Source organism: Rhinopithecus roxellana, chromosome 13 (genome assembly GCF_007565055.1).
Source record: "Rhinopithecus roxellana isolate Shanxi Qingling chromosome 13, ASM756505v1, whole genome shotgun sequence".
Classification (NCBI taxonomy): domain Eukaryota; kingdom Metazoa; phylum Chordata; class Mammalia; order Primates; family Cercopithecidae; genus Rhinopithecus; species Rhinopithecus roxellana.
In genome coordinates, this window is record NC_044561.1 from 71,739,321 (window position 1) to 71,756,783 (window position 17,463).

Below are 17,463 nucleotides of genomic sequence, written 5' to 3' on the forward strand. Positions count from 1 at the left end.
GCAGCCTCGACCTCCAGGGTTCAAGCAGTCCTCCCACCTCGGCCTCCCTAAATGCTGCTGAGCCACTGTGTCCAGCCTAATTTCTCTCTTCTTTTTTTTTTTAATTTTTATTTTTTGAGACAGAGTCTCCTGCTGTCGCCCAGGTTGGAGTGCAGTGGCTCTATCTCGGTGTGCTCTCAGCTCATGGCAACCTCTGCCTCCTGGGTTCAAGTAATTCTTCTGCCTCAGCCTCCTGAGTAGCTGGGATTACAGGTGCGCACCACCACACCGGGCTAATTTTTTTTTGTATTTTTAGTAGAGACAGGGTTTCACCATGTTGGTCGGGCTGGTCTCAAACTCCAGACCTCAAGTAATTTGCCCGTCTCAGCCTCCCAAGGTGCTGGGGTTACAGGCGTGAGGCACCGTGCCTGGCCTAATTTTTCTCTTTTTTAAAAAATTATATTTTTTGTGCTTTTTGCCTTCCATTTCTCTTAAGGCGTGATTTTCTGTTTACCTGCTGTTTCCAGTGTGTGTTTCTGAGGTCTTCTGTGGTCCGTAGGGACGCGCTTCTGCTGCTTATCCTCTTTTTCTTCCATAGCGACCTGTCTGGAATTTGACCTTGATGTTTTTCTGTTGCTAATTTCGATGTGAGTTGAGGTTTCTCAAACTTGTAACAGCACACGTGGTTTGCAGTGTTTGCTGACTTTGTGGTGCTCCTCTGCAGTTACTTTTGCGTGGTGTTAAGAACGGGAGTCCTCAGCTTCTGTGGCTCTGGGGCTCTGTGCACCTCCCGAGCATCTGGACCTTTCTTTGCCTTCCTTGTCCCTATCCTAGTAAGTACTGATTCACTGCCAGCAGGTTCTCTCCTGCGTGAGGCCCTGTGCTGCAGGAGCTCTGGCAGGTCAGTGTGGGCATTTGCAGTGGCCAGGCTGCCCTCCCTGGTCGTCCCCTGCCCCAGGTTTGGCTGTGGCTCTCAGAGGGACCTGCCGCTCTTCCCAAGAAGTCTGCTGGCTCCTGGGTCCAGGCCCATCGGGGTCTGGTTCTGCAGCGTCCTTCAGGTGATGGCTGCTTGTGGTTCATCTTTATTGGTTTTGTTCTAAATATTGTCTGCTGGTTTTTGATTTTGCTGTGTAGTTGCTCTTTTATGTGGAACTTTGGGAAGATCCAGAAACTATGCTACCCCTGTCATCGTCTTCCAGAATAGATTAACTTTGAAAATGTTGTTATTTTAGTTTGAAGTAGTTTTCAAATCTACAGCAAAGTTGCAAGAGCAGAGCAGTGAGCTCCGTGCAGACTCCGGTGTGTGAGCATCACGCCGCCTGCTTCCTCCCTGTTATGCCAAGTGTGTTTGTGTGCACTCCTGTAGTTTTTAAATATGTACACTTTAATCCTTGCTCTGACACAACACCCAGCACGCTAAGTGCTCGTGTGGCCGATACCTTGGGTGGCTACCAAGCGGCCCTCCTGGTCGGGTGCTCAGCACTGATGCTACCACCCCCAGCATAGCACTTGCTGTGGGCTGTGTTTCTCCACAGCATGGTGGCTGATTCCCATGGCTGTGTTAGCATTTCACATATTCCCACCTCACACAGATGCCCCACCCTTATCGCACCTCCTGAGTAGCTGGGATTACAGGTGTCCCAGCTGTACCACAGCTGGGACCACAGCCTCAGTATCATTAACCGCCTGCCTGTGTCGCCAACCCTGGGGTGCCCAGTTGTGAGGATGCTTCAGGCACTCCTTCTGTTACCTGCTGTTCGCCTTCTGCTGGGAAGCAGAGCTTCGCCCCTCCTCGTTGGTTTATTCGTTCACTCATGGATTCACTCACTCACTGCAGTGCTGTGGGTGCCAGGATCCCTCACTGACTCACTGCAGTGCTGTGGGTGCCAGGATCCCTCACTCACTCACTCACTGCAGTGCTGTGGGTGCCAGGATCCCTCACTGACTCACTCACTGCAGTGCTGTGGGTGCCAGGATCCCTCACTGACTCACTCACTGCAGTGCTGTGGGTGCCAGGATCTCTCACTGACTCACTCACTGCAGTGCTGTGGGTGCCAGGATCCCTCACTGACTCACTCACTGCAGTGCTGTGGGTGCCAGGATCCCTCACTGACTCACTCACTGCAGTGCTGTGGGTGCCAGGATCCCTCACTCACTCACTCACTGCAGTGCTCTGGGTGCCAGGATCCCTCACTCACTCACTCACTGCAGTGCTGTGGGTGCCAGGATCCCTCACTCACTCACTCACTGCAGTGCCCTGTTGTGTTTGGTGGGCTCTGATCAGCACTCATTATTTCTAGGCTTGCTTGGTGGGAGCTTTTTGTGGCTGGAGTCTGTATCTTCTGACGCGTCCCTTGTCTGTGGCATTCCTTATTGCCACGTGCACTCCCCCTGCCCACTCTGCAGCTCCCGTGGAGCTCTGGTTCCTCTAGTGGAGTGTGGTGGTGAGAGGCCAGGATCTGGGCACTTGGTGCTGATTGCTGGGGCCCCTGCTTCCAGGCTGTGCCAGCAGCCGGAGCTCAGGACCCAAATGCATGTAGGGGAGTGTGTGGCCTTTCCATGTCCACGGGGTCCTGTGTGTTTGTGTTGTTACTGTGGTCCTCGCCTAGCACGCCAGGGCTTCTGTTTAGCAGTCCCCCCATCCTTGTCTATTAGTTCTTTCTCAGACAGTGAGGAACCTAGTTCCCATCATTCAGTGTATTTGTTTTTTTCTTCAGTGTAACCAACTTACCTACCATTTTGCCTGCTAGAGTCCCTGCGCCAGGAGGGAGGATTGGATGGGAAAGGCATGCTGATGAATTTTGGATGTGAGTGTTAACATGTGCGGAGTAGCCTGTAAGAAGAGTAAGGGAGCGGCCGGGCGCGGTGGCTCAAGCCTGTAATCCCAGCGCTTTGGGAGGCCGAGACGGGCGGATCACGAGGTCAGAAGATCGAGACCATCCTGGCTAACATGGTGAAACCCCGTCTCTACTAAAAAATACAAAAAACTAGCCGGGTGAGGTGGCAGGCGCCTGTAGTCCCAGCTACTCGGGAGGCTGAGGCAGGAGAATGGCGTAAACCCGGGAGGCGGAGCTTGCAGTGAGCTGAGATCCGGCCACTGCACTCCAGCCCGGGCGACAGAGCGAGACTCCGTCTCAAAAAAAAAAAAAAAAAAAAAAAGAAGAGTAAGGGAGCTCGTGAGTTCTCACTCACGAGAAGGGCCAGGGTGTGGGGGTGGGAGGTACATGGAGTATCGAGAAAGCCGGACCTGGATGACCCAGGCAAGGTGCTGCCGAGTAGATGAAGACGGGCGCTGGCGTCTGTTTGGGGAGCAGTTGTTTCGCAATTGTTGAGATTTTGCGTTTTGTGAACTTTGGGGATCTTTGTGTGTTATCTGTGTAACAGTTAACACGACACCCTCTTCATCAAAGATAATGCTCAATAGTTCTTTTCTTTTTCCTTTTGGATATCTCTTAAGGGTAGGTCTTCTGTTTTTAACTTTTAATTTTGAATTAATTCTACACATAGAGGAAACTTACAGAAATAATACAGAGTTTCCATCTGCCTCTCACCCAGTTTCACCTCATGTTAAGCATGGGTATGGTACTGTTCACTAAAGACCTTATTTGATTTTTTTCCCTGAATTTAACTTTAAATAAATTAATAAACTATTTTTTAGAGCAGTTTTAGGTTCACGGAAAACGGAAGGGAAAAAAGTACAGAGACTCCCCATACACTCCTCCCTGCAGGTGCACAGCCTCCCCCGCTGGCCAGGTGGCGCCTTTATTAGAATCCAGGAACCCACGTCAGCATGTCCTTCCCACCCAGCTTCCAGAGTTCCCATCAGGGTGCGCTCCTGGTGTGTACGTTCTGTGGGTTTTGACAGTTGTAGAATGACGTGTTTCCTCCAGCACCATATCATGTGGAGTCGTTCCGCAGCCCCGAATTCCTCTGTGCTCTGCCGGCTCATCCCTCCCCTCCTCTCAGTCCCTGGTCCACGGATCTTATTATCTCCATAGTTTCACCTTTTCCAGAATGTCTTGTGGTTGAAATGGTGCAGCCTTCTCAAGCTGGCTTCTCTCATTTAGGAATATGCACTTGAGGCTCTTCTGTTTTTTTTCATGGCTTGATGGCTCATTTCTTTTCAGCACTGAGCGCTATTCCAGTGTGTGGATGTACCACAGTTTATTTTATCCACTCACCTGCTAAAGCACATCGTGGCTGCTTCCAGGTTTTGGCAATTATGAAGAAAGCTGGTATAAACATCTGTGCACAGGATTTTGTGTGGACATGAATTTTCAGCTCCTTTGGGTAGATACCAAGGAGCACGGTTGCTGGATCGTGTAGTAAGAGCACGTTTAGTTTTGTAAGAAACCGCCAGACTGTCTTCCAGCGGCTGCGTCATGTTGCATTCACAGCAGCCGTGGCTGAGGGTCCTGTTTCTCCACATCCTCACCAGCGTTCGGTGCTGCCCGTGTTCTGGGTCTTGGCCGTTCTAGTAGGTGTGTGGTGACATCTTGTTTTAATTTGCATTTCCGTGGTGATGGAGGATGTGGAGCATCTTACTGTTGAGTTTCAAGAGTTCTTGGTATATTTTGGGTAACAGTCCATTATCAGATGTGTCTTTTGCAAATATTTTCTCCTTAGTGAATTTTTACCAGTGTCCCCGACGTCCTTTCCTGCCCCGGGACCCTTGCGGCTCCTCGGCTCCTCCGGTCCTCTGCTTGGTGGCAGCTGCTTAGTCTTTCCTGGTCTTTGCTGGCCTTGACGTGCTGGAGAGCGCTGGTCCTTGTCTGGTGGACGTTTCCTTAGTTTGTGTTTTTCTGGTGTCTCCTCGTGATGCAGTCCAGGCTGCAGAATCTCAGCTAGAATGCCGCGGGCTGGCTGGCGTGTCCTCAGAGCACTGTATTGGGAGGCAGGTGGTGTCGCCTGGCTGCTGGTGCTGCTGACTTTGAAGCTTGGTTAAGGTGGGGTTGGCCGGTTTCTCCACCGTCAAGTTACTCTTTTTCTCTTTGTAGTTAGTAAGTATCTCAAGGAGACACTTGGAGGCTGCTGATACCATTTCTTATCAGGCCTTCGGCCCCCGCACGGGCATTTGCAAGGGCACTGCCAGTGGAGACTGCTGTGGCGTCTGCCTGATGCTAACTTTCTATTTCTCTCTTTCTGTTTACATTAATTGGAATTCTGTAGAGAGAGCTGCCCCTTCTCCCTTATTTCCCCCACTTGTTAATTCAGTTACTTGCTTATATTAGCATGGATATTTATTTACTTCTGTAGGTAACAAGCCGCTGCTGCCGTTTATTTATTTTGTTGCTTGAGCAGCCCTGCTCTGGGCACCATGAGCTGCTTCAGGTTGGTTCCATGTCCTTGTGACATGACAAGAGGATTTGGTGACTTTATGACACCACAGAATGTTCCAGCACATCTTCCGTTTTCTGCGATTTCTCGGAGGGGCATTGGTTCTTTTGGTTGGGTATGGTGCTTCCTTTGGTTGGGGATGGTGTTTTAGAAACCAGCCTCTGGGCACCAGGTGTGCTCATTGCTCCTAGGGTATCCCTGCATCCAGGCCTGTGGGTGGACCGGGGCATGTGCACGCACACAAACCCTCGTCTGTACCTGCACCTGCACCTGTGCTGCACATAGCGGCCTTCTCACTTTTCCTCAGGCCTCAGGATCTAGTCTGGCGTCATAGGCTCATTCTAGCTTCCCTCATGCCTTACATGAGAACCTGTTCTCATCCCCACAGTAGATGTGCTTAGGTGTTCAGAGGTGTTCGGTTCCAACGTACAGTTAAAGGGCCTTCGGGATTGCCAAGCCATGTGAGAAACAAACGTGCTGACGACCTGGAGCGTAGCATTTCTGTGCAGCCCTTCTACTTAACCTCACAGGTCAAAATCGTGCATTTCAAAGTTACATAGACGAGTTTTGTTATAACTCATCCTTTCATTTTTACTTTTTATGTTTAAATTTTTATTATTTGTTTTTAGAGATGGGGTCTTGCTCTGCATCCTGGGCTGGGCCGAGGCTCCCAGACTCAAGCAATCCTCCTGCCTCAGCCCCCACCAGTAGTTGGGACTGCAGGCACACACCACCAGGCCCCACTTCGGCCCACCCTTCGGTGTGGCCGTCACTCAGCTGCGGGACAGCTCGGGTTCAGTGGTTACTGTTTGTGTTCCTGTTGGTTTCCTCCAAATCTTGTTTGATTTTTTTGTTCATGAGGGGTGGAGTACTGCCATGGTCCCGAGAGTCAGAACTATACAAAGAAGTATAGAAAGAAGTGCCCCCTGCAGTGGCGTCCTGCCATGCCCTCCCTCCCCACTGCCGCCCCTTCCCTCCCCACCGTGCCCTCCCCTCCGCACCCTCCCTCCTCCGCCACATCCGTCCTCCCCCTGCCGCCCCCTCCCTCCCCCACCATGCCTGTCCTCCTCCCATCACCCCCGCCCTCCTCCCACCTTGCTCGCCCCCCCGCCGCCCCCTCCCCCCTCCCTCCTCCCACCTTGCTTGCCCTCCCACCACCCCTCCTCCTGCCAACCTCTCCCTCCTCCTGCCACGCTTGTCCTCCCCCCGCCACCCCCTCCCTCCTCCCACCTTGCTCACTCTCCTCCTGCTGCGCCCTCCCTCCTTCTGCACGCTCCCTCCTCCCACTGCACCCTCCCTTCTCCCGCTGTACCTTCCTTCCTCCTGCTGCACCCTCCCTCCTCCCGCTGCACCCTCCCTCCTCCTGCTGTACCCTCCTTCCTCCTGCTGCACCCTCCCTCCTCCTGCTGCACCCTCCCTCCTGCCCTGCCCCCATCCTTCCATTTTTGCACCCTGTTTCCACTTACCATGCAAACAGATGAGCTCCTGCATCTTTTTCCTTCCCTGGCAGTGCAGCACAGGTCAGTGACACTCTTGCTCTCTGCAGCTAATGGAGTTCCCGGCACTGCCCTCATGTTACTGCATCAAGAGCTTTCTCTTTCCCAGCTGGGTGGCACTTCATTGTGCTGATGTCCCGTAGCTTCTCACCCTCTAGGTTACTGACGTGGTGACAGGCGATGCTGTCAAGAGTAACCTTGTACGTGTGTGTCTTCGTACTGTTGGAGGCCTACCGTTGGGGCTGAGTTCTGAGAGATGGGATTGCTGAGTTGAGGGGTTGATGTGCGTGCACTTTCGTTAGGTTTTGTCAATTCCCCCCGTTGCGTTTGAGAGAGGCAACTTTTTCCCAGCCTCACATGTGGGACACGTGTGTTGTCATAGTTCTTGTGTTTGCTGGTCTGGGTGGTGCAGTCAGCGTCTGTGGATGTGCTGTGGGTGCGTAGGGCCGAGGCACGTGATGAGCAGGTGGGCATCCCGAGCCGCCCCTCGATGATGAGGTCGCTCAGTCTCCCGGCTGCTGGCTTAGTTTTGTCCACCTGATCTGTCCTGCGGCGGGCGTGCTGTTCCATGACTGCCACTAGCATGTTTGTGTCTCCTCACATCTCGTGCGTTTTTATTGGTAGGGGCTGCTGTGTTGTTTGGTGCATTAATATCCACGTGTCATATCTTCACTGGCAGCTGTAACTTTTTGCATTAGAAAAGCATCTGTCTTTGTGATGCCCGTTACCCTGGGTGTCTTGCTTGTCCCCCAGCCTGTAATCCCTGGGATCCTCCCTGTACTTTCACCTTCTGAATCACTTTGTTTTCTGTGTCTCTCTGTAGCATATGGTTTGGTCTCAGTTTATGAGCCGAATTGAAAATCTTTTTCTTTTAATAGATGAGTTAAGCCTATTTGCTTTTATTGATATAATTGACGTTTTGTCTTGACTCTATCATAATATTTTATAATTATGTAAATTTTTATTTATCTTTTGAGACATGGTTTCACTGTCACCAAGGCTGGAGTGTGGTGGCGTGATCATAGGTCACTGCAACTTTGACTTCCTGGACTTAAGAGGGATCCTCCTGCCTCAGCCGCCCCAGTAGCCTGGGACCACAGGTACATAGCACTGTACCTGACTAATTTTTAGAATATTTTGTAGGAATGGGGTCTCGTTATGTTCCCCAGGCTGGTCTTAAACTACCAGCCTCAGGGAATCCTCCTGCCTCGGCCTCCCTTTTCAAAGCGCTGAGATTACAGGTGTGAGTCGCCTTGCCTGGCCTGAATTTTAAATATTTGCTGTGTTTCTTTTTCTCTGAGATGTTTATTCTTTGCTCTTTTAATTGATTTTTTTTTTTTTTTTTTTTTTTTTGTATTTAGGAAGGTTCGTATCTGTGTCTTCCTGGTTACTTTTGTACTTAAACTATTGACGACACCCTGGTCTCCTGTGTCTCATGGGACTGTTCGCACTGCAGTCGAGCGGTTTGCACAGTCCTGGCAGCTCCACTGTTGGCCATCGGCATCTGTGAGCTCTCGTGGCTTCTTCCTCTGCCTTTAGTGACACGACTCCACGGGAGGCACACACTGGTCCTCAGCCTCCCTCTCCTGCCTCTGCCTCACTCGGAGCCTGAGAATGTCTCTTCCCTGCAGTTTCCCGCCCAGTAGATGAGGCTCTTCCTCCCATTCCTGAGGCTGTTTCTGGGCCCTGAGCGCAGGCGGCTTGGCTGGCTCAGAAGTCTTTTCTGTTCTTGCCTTGGGAAGGGGCTGGGAGGAACCGTGGAGGCTGATTCCTTCCCCTTCATGGGTTCTCTTCTCTTCCTCCTGGCAGCCCTGCTGCCGGCTCTGAGAGCCCATACTGTATGGGGTTGCATCTCAGAGTCTGCCACCCAGTGGCCCTCTCAGTGTGTTGCTTTTGGTGTCTCCTCGGGTCGGATGTGGGTTTGGTGTCTCCTCTCGGGTGGGCGTGGGGTTTAGTGCCTCCTCCTGGTGTGGGTTTGCTGTCTTTTGCGAATGTCACGGTGTGAATGTCCCCCTCCGTCTGAGAGGGAGATTATCCAGCTCTCGTTTGCCCTGTTTTCTCCTGACCTTTTTCCTCCTTTCTGCGTCTCGGCTCCGTCCTCTTGGCTTCCTGCCTCTAGTGGGTTCGTTACTGCATTTTCACTGCCTCCCCTCCCTGGAACAGTTGGCAGTTTATTCATTTCAGAGATAATTTTGTCTCTTCCTTCCATTTCTTTCTTAAGTCCAGTCAACTCTTACTTCCTTTTGGTGTTGTATTTGTAATTATATTGTTTTTATAAAAATGTGCCTCCTAGTTTTTGAGATTCTGATTTGAGGTGATTTTCATATCCTTAAGTGCACGCTCCAGCAGATTTTCCTGTATTGAGAGTGTTGTTAGTTTCCTTGTTGTTCCAGGATGGGTTTCTGATGTGTGCGGAGCCCCCGTTTTCTGACTCTTCTCTGACTCCTGTGGCTCTGGGTGGCTTTGCCGCCTCTGTCCCTTCCTCTGGTGGCCTTGGGGTGTTTGCCCGGTCTGTGGTTTCCTGGCGCCCTCTGCTGGCCGCATGGGGAAGTCCGGGTCTCGAACGTCCTCCAGTTCTCCCAGCCCTTTCCTGCAGGACCCAGAACTTCCCCTTTTCCTTCTTTTCTGCCTCAACACCCAGCGGCCAGAGGGCTCCTCTCACGACACGCCGTGTTGCCTTGACAACCCCTTCCCGTCTGTGCTCCGTGGTCCCTGCCCTGTGGTCCGTGCTGAGCTTCCTGGACACCTCTCAGGCGCTCGGACTTGGGGTGGCTTAGCCTTTCAGCAGTGGCTTCCCACGGACCCCTGTCCCAGCCCGCCCCGCCCCACCGCGGCCTTGCAGGGGAGGGACTAGCGGGATCAGGCTCGGGCGTGTAATGACTGTGCGCCGACTGGCAGTGATGGTGAAGTCTAGGCGCCCTCGTCCTGTGCAGACGGTGATGCTGGTGTAGACCTGTGTTCCTTGCTTGTGCTGAACTGTGTTTGGAAGAGAGGCTGGGAGACGTCAGCTCGGCAGCCATGTTGTCTTCAGCCTCCCGGAAGTGAGGCTAACTTTCTAAGTTGTGTGTCCAAGTGTTTGTGTTACTACTGCTGTTCTTCGAAATGTGCTGCCAGTGACCTTGCCTCGTGTGTGTGACACCCCGTAAATGCTTAGGCACGGAGAGGGCTTGCACGCGTTCGGGGCGGAGCTGGCTGGAGCGTGTGCGGCACGGGCCATTGTGACCCGCTGCCCGGGCGGCTGTGGGCACAGCGTTCTCCACCCATTGCTCGGCTGGGGCTCCGTGGCGGAGTAAAGGACGGGCCAAGGCGCTCCCACCTCAGGAGCAGACGCTCTGCTCCCGGACAGCCCCCAGGTGCTGACGGCACGGGACCTGACGTTCGGGCGGCACAGACCCTGCACCAGGCGGTTCCACGGATGGCGACTCTTTGCATTTGGCTTCGACATTGAGTCCCTGTGGCGCTTGTGCAGTGGAGAGATCGCCTTTAAGAGCCCTGTGACGGGGCAGGGGGTGTCTGCCATGTTTCAGAGGCGGAGACCTGCAAAGGGAGGGTTCGTGTGGTATGTCCAGGGTGGTGGGGATTTTAGTTTGCTTGTTCGTTTTCTAATCCCAGTGCCTGCACCTGAAAAACCCCAAGCCCCTGTGTTTGGAGTTGTTTACGCCGAGGCCCCCAGGGCTCCATGTCGGCGCTGGCCTTGGTGGACCTGTCTGTTGTCCCAGGCCCTGCTTTGCGCCATCGCACCTGCATGGGCCACAGGCCCTCTAGAGTGGCCATGGGTGCCTTGGCCCTGGTCCCCGCAGGCACTTCGTCCTCAGGTGTCCCATGGGAGCTGGGAGCCCCCACTAAGCACTTTCCTCCCAGCAGGCTCCGTGACCAGTCCCTGACTGCCACCCCCCACTGGGCTGCTGCGCCCACCACGGGCACAGCCCATGAGGGGTTTGGATGAACCTAGGAAGGAAAGCCGCTGCCTCTGCCGTGTGGGTTGGGCACAGAAGGCCTTGGGCCAGTGGCAGCTCCAGTCCTGAGAAGTGAGGGGGAGGTTCCCACAAGATCTCCACTCCATCTTCAGAGCAGTTTAGCAGCAGACCCTCTGCGGTAGCCAGAATCCACATAGAATTCTGCGAGCAAAGACCCTATGGGAAAGACAGAGTGTGGACCCCTCCTGCCTGGGGCAAGGTGGACTGGGGAGAAGGCGGCAGTGTGCGGTGTAGAGAGAGGCAACTGGAGTATCAGGTTGATTTGCATTTTTCTTTTCTTTTCTTTTTTTAGATTTAAGAAAAATTTAGTTGTATTTATAAAACTCAGAATCTGGAGAAGTTATGTTTTTCATTCATAGTGCACCTTCAGAGCTTGGCGCAGAAGCAGGGCCTGCCATCAGTTTCTGAGTGTGCTGGGACCTGGGAGTGGCCTCAGCCCCCAGCAGGCACCGTCTCGCCCCCCCCTTGGTTGGTCTCGCCCCTTCCCTTGATTGGTGCTGACACTTGGCATTAGAATATCTTGATTTCCGACCCTCAGCAGCCCTTAAATTGCGCACCTGGGATGAGCGTCTCACCTTCACTCCAGTCGTCTTTTTTGGCAGCTGAACTATTTTGAAGGTAGAAGGATCAAACACAGTCTGGAATGTATAGAAGGTGTCGCTGGGTCACACAGCCTGTTAGGGTGGTGCGTGTGAGAGCCCCGCCCCCACCCTACACACTGGCACTCACCCCGTCTGAGTTCTCTTTTGGGAGGCCTGGCCTCAGGTGAGGATCAGTTTGTAATGAGCTAGTGTGGAGCGTGCGGAGGCTTCAGTCGCAGAGGGACCCGGGGCAGGTCTGAAGAAGGCCTCACGGTGCAGGGCGCCTGAAGGGAGACAGGTGCCCTCTCCTGTTTGAATCTCACAGGAATAAAGAAAATGTAGTGGGTCAGAGTCGCACTTGCATGCCGTCACACAAGGCAGCCATGCTCCCAGCCTGAACTGAAAGTGGCAGAGCGGGGACGGGAGGAAGGACGAGATGAGGGGTGCCACATCAGGGCAGCCCGGGCGTCGCCTGTGGCTGTTCACGGCAGGGCTCCCAGTGGCGTGCAGAGCAGAATCAGCTACTTCCAGCATCTTAACTTTGGTTGAGAACGTGCTGTAAAGAGGCCATTGTAATCTTTGTACTTAAATATACATGAGCAGCTTTCACCATCAGAGCAGACCTTAGTTTTCATGCCAAATGGGGAAACCACAGCCGTTGGGAGTTGTGTGGCGCATTGCCCGCTGGGCGGTGCCGTGTGTGTGTGTGGCTCGTGCCCCGCTGGGTGGTGCCGTGTGTGTGTGTGGCTCGTGCTGCGCTGGGCGGTGTCTGTGTGTGTGGCGCGTGCCCCGCTAGGCAGTGTCGTGTGTGTGTGGCGCGTGCCCCGCTAGGCGGTGTCGTGTGTGTGTGTGTGTGTGGTGTGTGCCCCGCTGGGCAGTGTTGTGTGTGTGTGTGGCGCGTGCCCCGCTGGGCAGTGTCATGTGTGTGTGTGGCGTGTGCCCTGCTGGGCGGTGTCGTGTGTGTGTGGCACGTGCCCCCCTGGGTGGTGTCATGTGGCTCGTGCCCCGCTGGGTGGTGTCGTGTGTGTGTGGCGTGTGCCCCGCTAGGCGGTGTCGTGCAGGTGTCATCAGCTGAAACCACCAAAGCTCTCCACAAGAGCTGGCACCCAGCAGCTATGCTTCTCCAAGCAGGAACACATCTGAGGCAGCTCGGGAGACACTTGGTCACCTGGAGGGGCTGACGGAGGCAGGGTCTGTGCAGCCAGGGCCCAGCCAGAGGCCCAGGGATCACAGTGGGAGCCACTGAACAACCCAGCCTTTGCAGCTGACCCAGCATGCCCAGTCCCAGCTGACCTCAGCCCTCCCAGTGCAGGAATTCAGCGGCCAAGCAGGATGACACACAGGGACCCAGTGTGGCTTTTGTACCCCAGCTGAGTCCACACGCAGTCCAGCTGTGGTCGCATGGAGGGTGGCCCTGGGGCCACTCAGCCATTTGCCTTGGGTGTGGGTGCCACCCCCTGGTCCATCCTCAGCCCCAGGAGCAGGTCTGAGCACTGTGGGGCATTGGGCAGTGTCTGAGTGTGCCCTGTCCTGAAGGCACAGCATGGGGCCTCCTGCCCTTGCCCCTGCCCTGGCAGGACCCTGGACAGCACCTCAGCTCCAGCTGTGGGCCTACCGGAGGGAGCCCGTGCCAGGCCTGGCCTCCTCTGGAATCGGGGTACTTGGTTCAGACACACAGGCCCCCATTTCAAGCCCCACTCTGGGCCCCACTAACACCCTGTCTTCTCCGTTTTCGTCACCAGGGGTCGGGCCCCGGCTCGGTGGTCCCAGGCAGCTCGGGGGTCGGAGCCCCCAGACAGTTCACGCGACAAAGAATCACGCGGGTCAACCTCAGGGACCTCATATTTTGTTTAGAAAATGAACGTGAGACAAGCCATTCACTGCTGCTCTACAAAGCATTCCTTAAGTGACACAGGAGGACGCCTGGGGACTTTTTATATATTTGCAGATTACACCTTTTTGTAACAAGCAAATGGGATATTGTTTAAAAAACAGCCACCTCTTTACGATGGAACAGTTTTATATTCCTGTTTCTAAATCAACTCTTCAGTGTGAAAGAAAATACGTTTCTGTAACAGAGAGAACACAAAGGCCTGTGGATACTCTTAAAGGACAATTAAATCTTAACTCATCTTGATTGAGTGGCCTTCTTGCCAAACAAGCCATATATAAAGACTGATGGAATCATTAGCAAATAATTAGCTGCCCTCTGTCAACTCATAGCAGTTTCTGCATTATTTGTGCATTTTGGTTTAGTTCTACCTAACTTACTGTGTAGGTGTATGTCTACAGCCGATGACCTCATTTTGTTTATTTTATTTTTGTAATAGTCAGTTAGCAAAGCAAACTGATTTTTTAGACTATTTATCTTCCCCTCCCCTCTCCCCCTACCCTCCTCTCCCCCTCACCCTCCTCTCTCCCTCACCCTCCTCTCTCCCCACCCTCCTCTCTTCCCCGCTCCCCTCCCCTCTTCTCCCCTCCTCTCTCCCCCCTCCTCTCTCCCCCCTCCCCTCTTCTCCTCTCCCCTCTTCTCCCCTCCCCTCTCCCCGTCTCCCCTCTCCCCCCAGCCCTCCCCTCATCTCCCTTCCCCTTCCCTCCCCTGAGAATCCTGGAGGAATACACAGTTCATCGCAGCACCCCCACCTCAGTGTAACCGCATTTCTGCTTGGTAGAGGCAGAGCCCAGCAAAGGTGGGCTCCTGAATGTGTGGTCAGCATCTGTACAAATGCATTTTATTTGCTATAGTTTGTAAAGCTGTAAAGTTAAAAGAGATGAAAATCTTTTCAGCATAAATATATTTTACTTGCACTGTGTTTTTTAGCTAAAAGTGAAAACCTAGATTAAATAAAATCAAAGTTGAGAAGAATCATCAAAAGACTGTTTCTCGGTGTGAATCAAGTGTTGAAAAATGGTTGGTGTATTTTGTCAGTAATTGTACATAACTTTTGGCACATGACATAGAAATGGCTATGTAAACTATAATTATTTTGCTAAGAGACTGTATGCAAGCCTTGGGCCGACTTTACAGACGTCCAGAGCAAAGCCCCTTCTTTGTACCTATTTTTTTATTACAAATATACTAATTGGTTCTTTCTATTTTCAGAGGTTATTGTATGAAATTGTCTATTGATAGTACTTTTATGACTGTAAATACTCCGGCTTTCTCCGTGTGAATTCTCACATTAGACTTTAATTCAAGCGCGTGTGAACTGAACGCTGATCAGTATTTTTTATCGACACCTGAGAACTGTTACACCTTTTATTTTGTCTTTTAGGAAATCCCTGTCTTTCCATTTTTTCATGTAAATTTTGCACAGTTACTTGTTCATATGTAAATATTTTACTTTCAAAAATGAAGTTTTTAATTGCTATTGTTTTATATAGGATTGAAAGAAAATTAACTCCTTTATTAAAAACAAATTTATCTGTATTTGTTTTGCCTATTTTTCCCCAGTTTTCTCTGCTGCCCGATTGCACTCTGGGTCTGCTGAGGTGCTGGTTTCTGAGCCACCTGTTGGAATCTGTAGCTGAGCCCCAGCAGAGCTGGGAGAAAGAACTTTCTCTGTGAGGGCAGGGGCTGAGCCGCCCTGTGCGTGGAGTCTGGGGGCTGGAGGCTGCGCTGACACCTTCTGCACTTGCAGGTGGAGATGAGCTGGGCACAGCTAGGAGGGGCGGGGGGAGGCCCAGCACCGGGGGGATGCACACAGAAACGCACCCGGCGAGCCCAGCTGAGGTGCCCAGAGGGCCCCAGCCCTGACACAGACCTCCTGTGACGAGAGAAGGCGTCTCCAGGGCAGTTTGTGGTACAGGTTGGCCCTGACAGGTTGCAGCTGCTGCTGGGCCCTCAGAGGCTCAGCGCCAATGTGTACCGCACCGCTCCCTGCCTTTGAGCACCTTGGAGAGCCTTTGGGAGCGGTCTCTGATGGACTGGAGTCAGTCCCCCGCCGTGACATTCACTCCACCTGGTGTGACGGACCCACAGCGATAATACAGGTTTACTTACAAGTGCTGCTGGAGACACTGCCCCTGTTCCCACACCTGTTGCACTGCCCCACTGGGGCTGCCGTGACAAAGGACCACGGATCGTCCCATAGCTCCGGGGGCCACAGGTGCCAGCAGGGTGGGTTTCTCCCCAGGCTCTGGGGAAGGGTCTGCCCTCCCAGCTTCTGGCAGCTGCTGGCACCTTTGGGTTCCTTGGCTTAGACACAGCTCCCGATCTCTGTCTCCGCCTTTCCACAGCTTCTTCCTTGTGTGTGTCAGTCTCTGGGTCCAGCTTCCCCTCTCTGTAAGGACCCCCAGCCCTGTTGGATCAGGGCCCACCCAAACAACCTCATTCTGCCTGGAGTACCTGTGTAAAGACCCTAACTCCAGATAGAGTCCCATTCTGAGGACCACGGGTAAGGAGTCCTGCATATCTTTTTTAAGGAGGAAACAATTCACCCTGGACACTTGCGGCCACACTGAGTCTCAGCAGGAAGCACTGGTGGGCGCTCTCTCCAGCTTTCTACTGCAGACTGTGCTAGAGTCATTCACTGATGGGGTCATGCCTGTGCTTTCCATCCATGACCCATACCTGCCTTTCACGAAGTTCTTGGCCTGAAATAGTTGAATCAGGTACAAAGGGCAGTTGCACTTGAATTTCTGCGAGTGTGATTGATTTCATTGCAGCTCCTCTGCTCTTCATGTTGGTTCGGTCAGTCTGCATGGGGCGATCACGGTGACTTGAGGCTTAGAGATTCCCTTCAGCCAGGCACTGCCACAAGACCGGGTCTGCAGGCGCGTTTGTTGTATTCTGTTTTTGAGACTCGTAGCTGCTGTTTCGCATCTCGTCACAGGCTTGCTGGCTGCCATCAGTCTTACCTGGGTGTTTGCACAGACCTGGGGCACGAGCAGCCTGATGTGAACATGACCGGGACGGCCGCTCTTGCTGCCTCCGCTCCCCACATACAGGCAGCTCCAATTGGGCAAAAAGGCAAGAAAAAGAGGCACCAAGTGTGGAGAGGAAGAAGGTGAACAAAAAATTTAGAGGTGACACGACTATATGTCTCGGAAGTCCAGGTGAACCTCCAAAGACAACACCGAGCATGGTGCGTGAACTCCGAAAGAGGGCCGGAGGCAAGGCCGGTAGCTGGAGGCGTCTGTAGTTCCGTGTACTCGCAACCAACAACCAGGTTAAAAACATGCCGTCAACAATAGCACAGAGAACACATGCCTAGGTATACACTGAATGAAAGATGTATGAGATCCTTACACTGGAACTGAGAAATCGAAGCCCTCAGCGGAGGCCAACACCACAGTGCTGGTGGGGAAGACTCACTGTTGCTGAAGACAGCAAGTCTGTCTGAACTGAGAAACAGAAGCAATGCCGGCTCAACCAAATCCAGGCAGGATTTTCCTAGAAACTGACAATCTGATTCCACAAATGTATATAGAAATGCAGAGGACTTAGGCTGGGTGCAGTGGCTCAAGCCTGTAATCCCAGCACTTTGGGAGGCCGAGACGGGCGGATCACGAGGTCAGGAGATCGAAACCATCCTGGCTAACACGGTGAAACCCCGTCTCTACTAAAAATTACGAAAAACTAGCCAGGCGAGGTGGTGGGCGCCTGTAGTCCCAGCTACTCAGGAGGCTGAGGCAGGAGAATGGCGTAAACCCGGGAGGCGGAGCTTGCAGTGAGCTGAGATCCGGCCACTGCACTCCAGCCTGGGTGACAGAGTGAGACTCCATCTCAAAAAAAAAAAAAAAAAAAAAAAGGTATATAAAGTAAAAAGGCAAGCCACAGACTTGGAGAAATATTTGCAATATTTATATATGATAAAGGAATAAAGAATTCCACAACTCAGTGATAAAGACAATACAATAACAAATGTGCAAGACACTTGAACAGGTGCTTTAGAAAAGATATGCAAGTGGCGAATAAGCAACTGAAAAGGTGCTCACCATTACTGGTCATCAGAGAAATGCAAATAGAGACCACAGTGAGACTCCACTGTGTGCCCACCCTCAGGGCTTGAATCTGAAAGACTGCCATCCAATGGTGGCGTGGTGTGTGACACAGGAAGCCAAATGCATGTGTATCCAGTGCGTGACGCA

At 52.7% G+C, this 17,463-nt stretch overlaps 1 protein-coding gene across 2 annotated transcripts in view; it reads left to right on the plus strand.

Moving 5' to 3' along the window:
- Positions 1-14,800, plus strand: part of TAF4 (TATA-box binding protein associated factor 4) — an 87,308-nt gene extending 72,508 nt beyond the window's left edge. For both annotated transcript variants that reach the window (XM_010365281.2, XM_030914246.1), the window contains one exon: positions 13,113-14,800. In XM_010365281.2, coding sequence (XP_010363583.2) covers positions 13,113-13,280 — 168 coding nt within the window. In that variant the 3' untranslated portion in view covers positions 13,281-14,800. The remainder of the gene's footprint in view (positions 1-13,112) is intronic.
- The last annotated feature ends 2,663 nt before the right edge of the window (positions 14,801-17,463 follow it).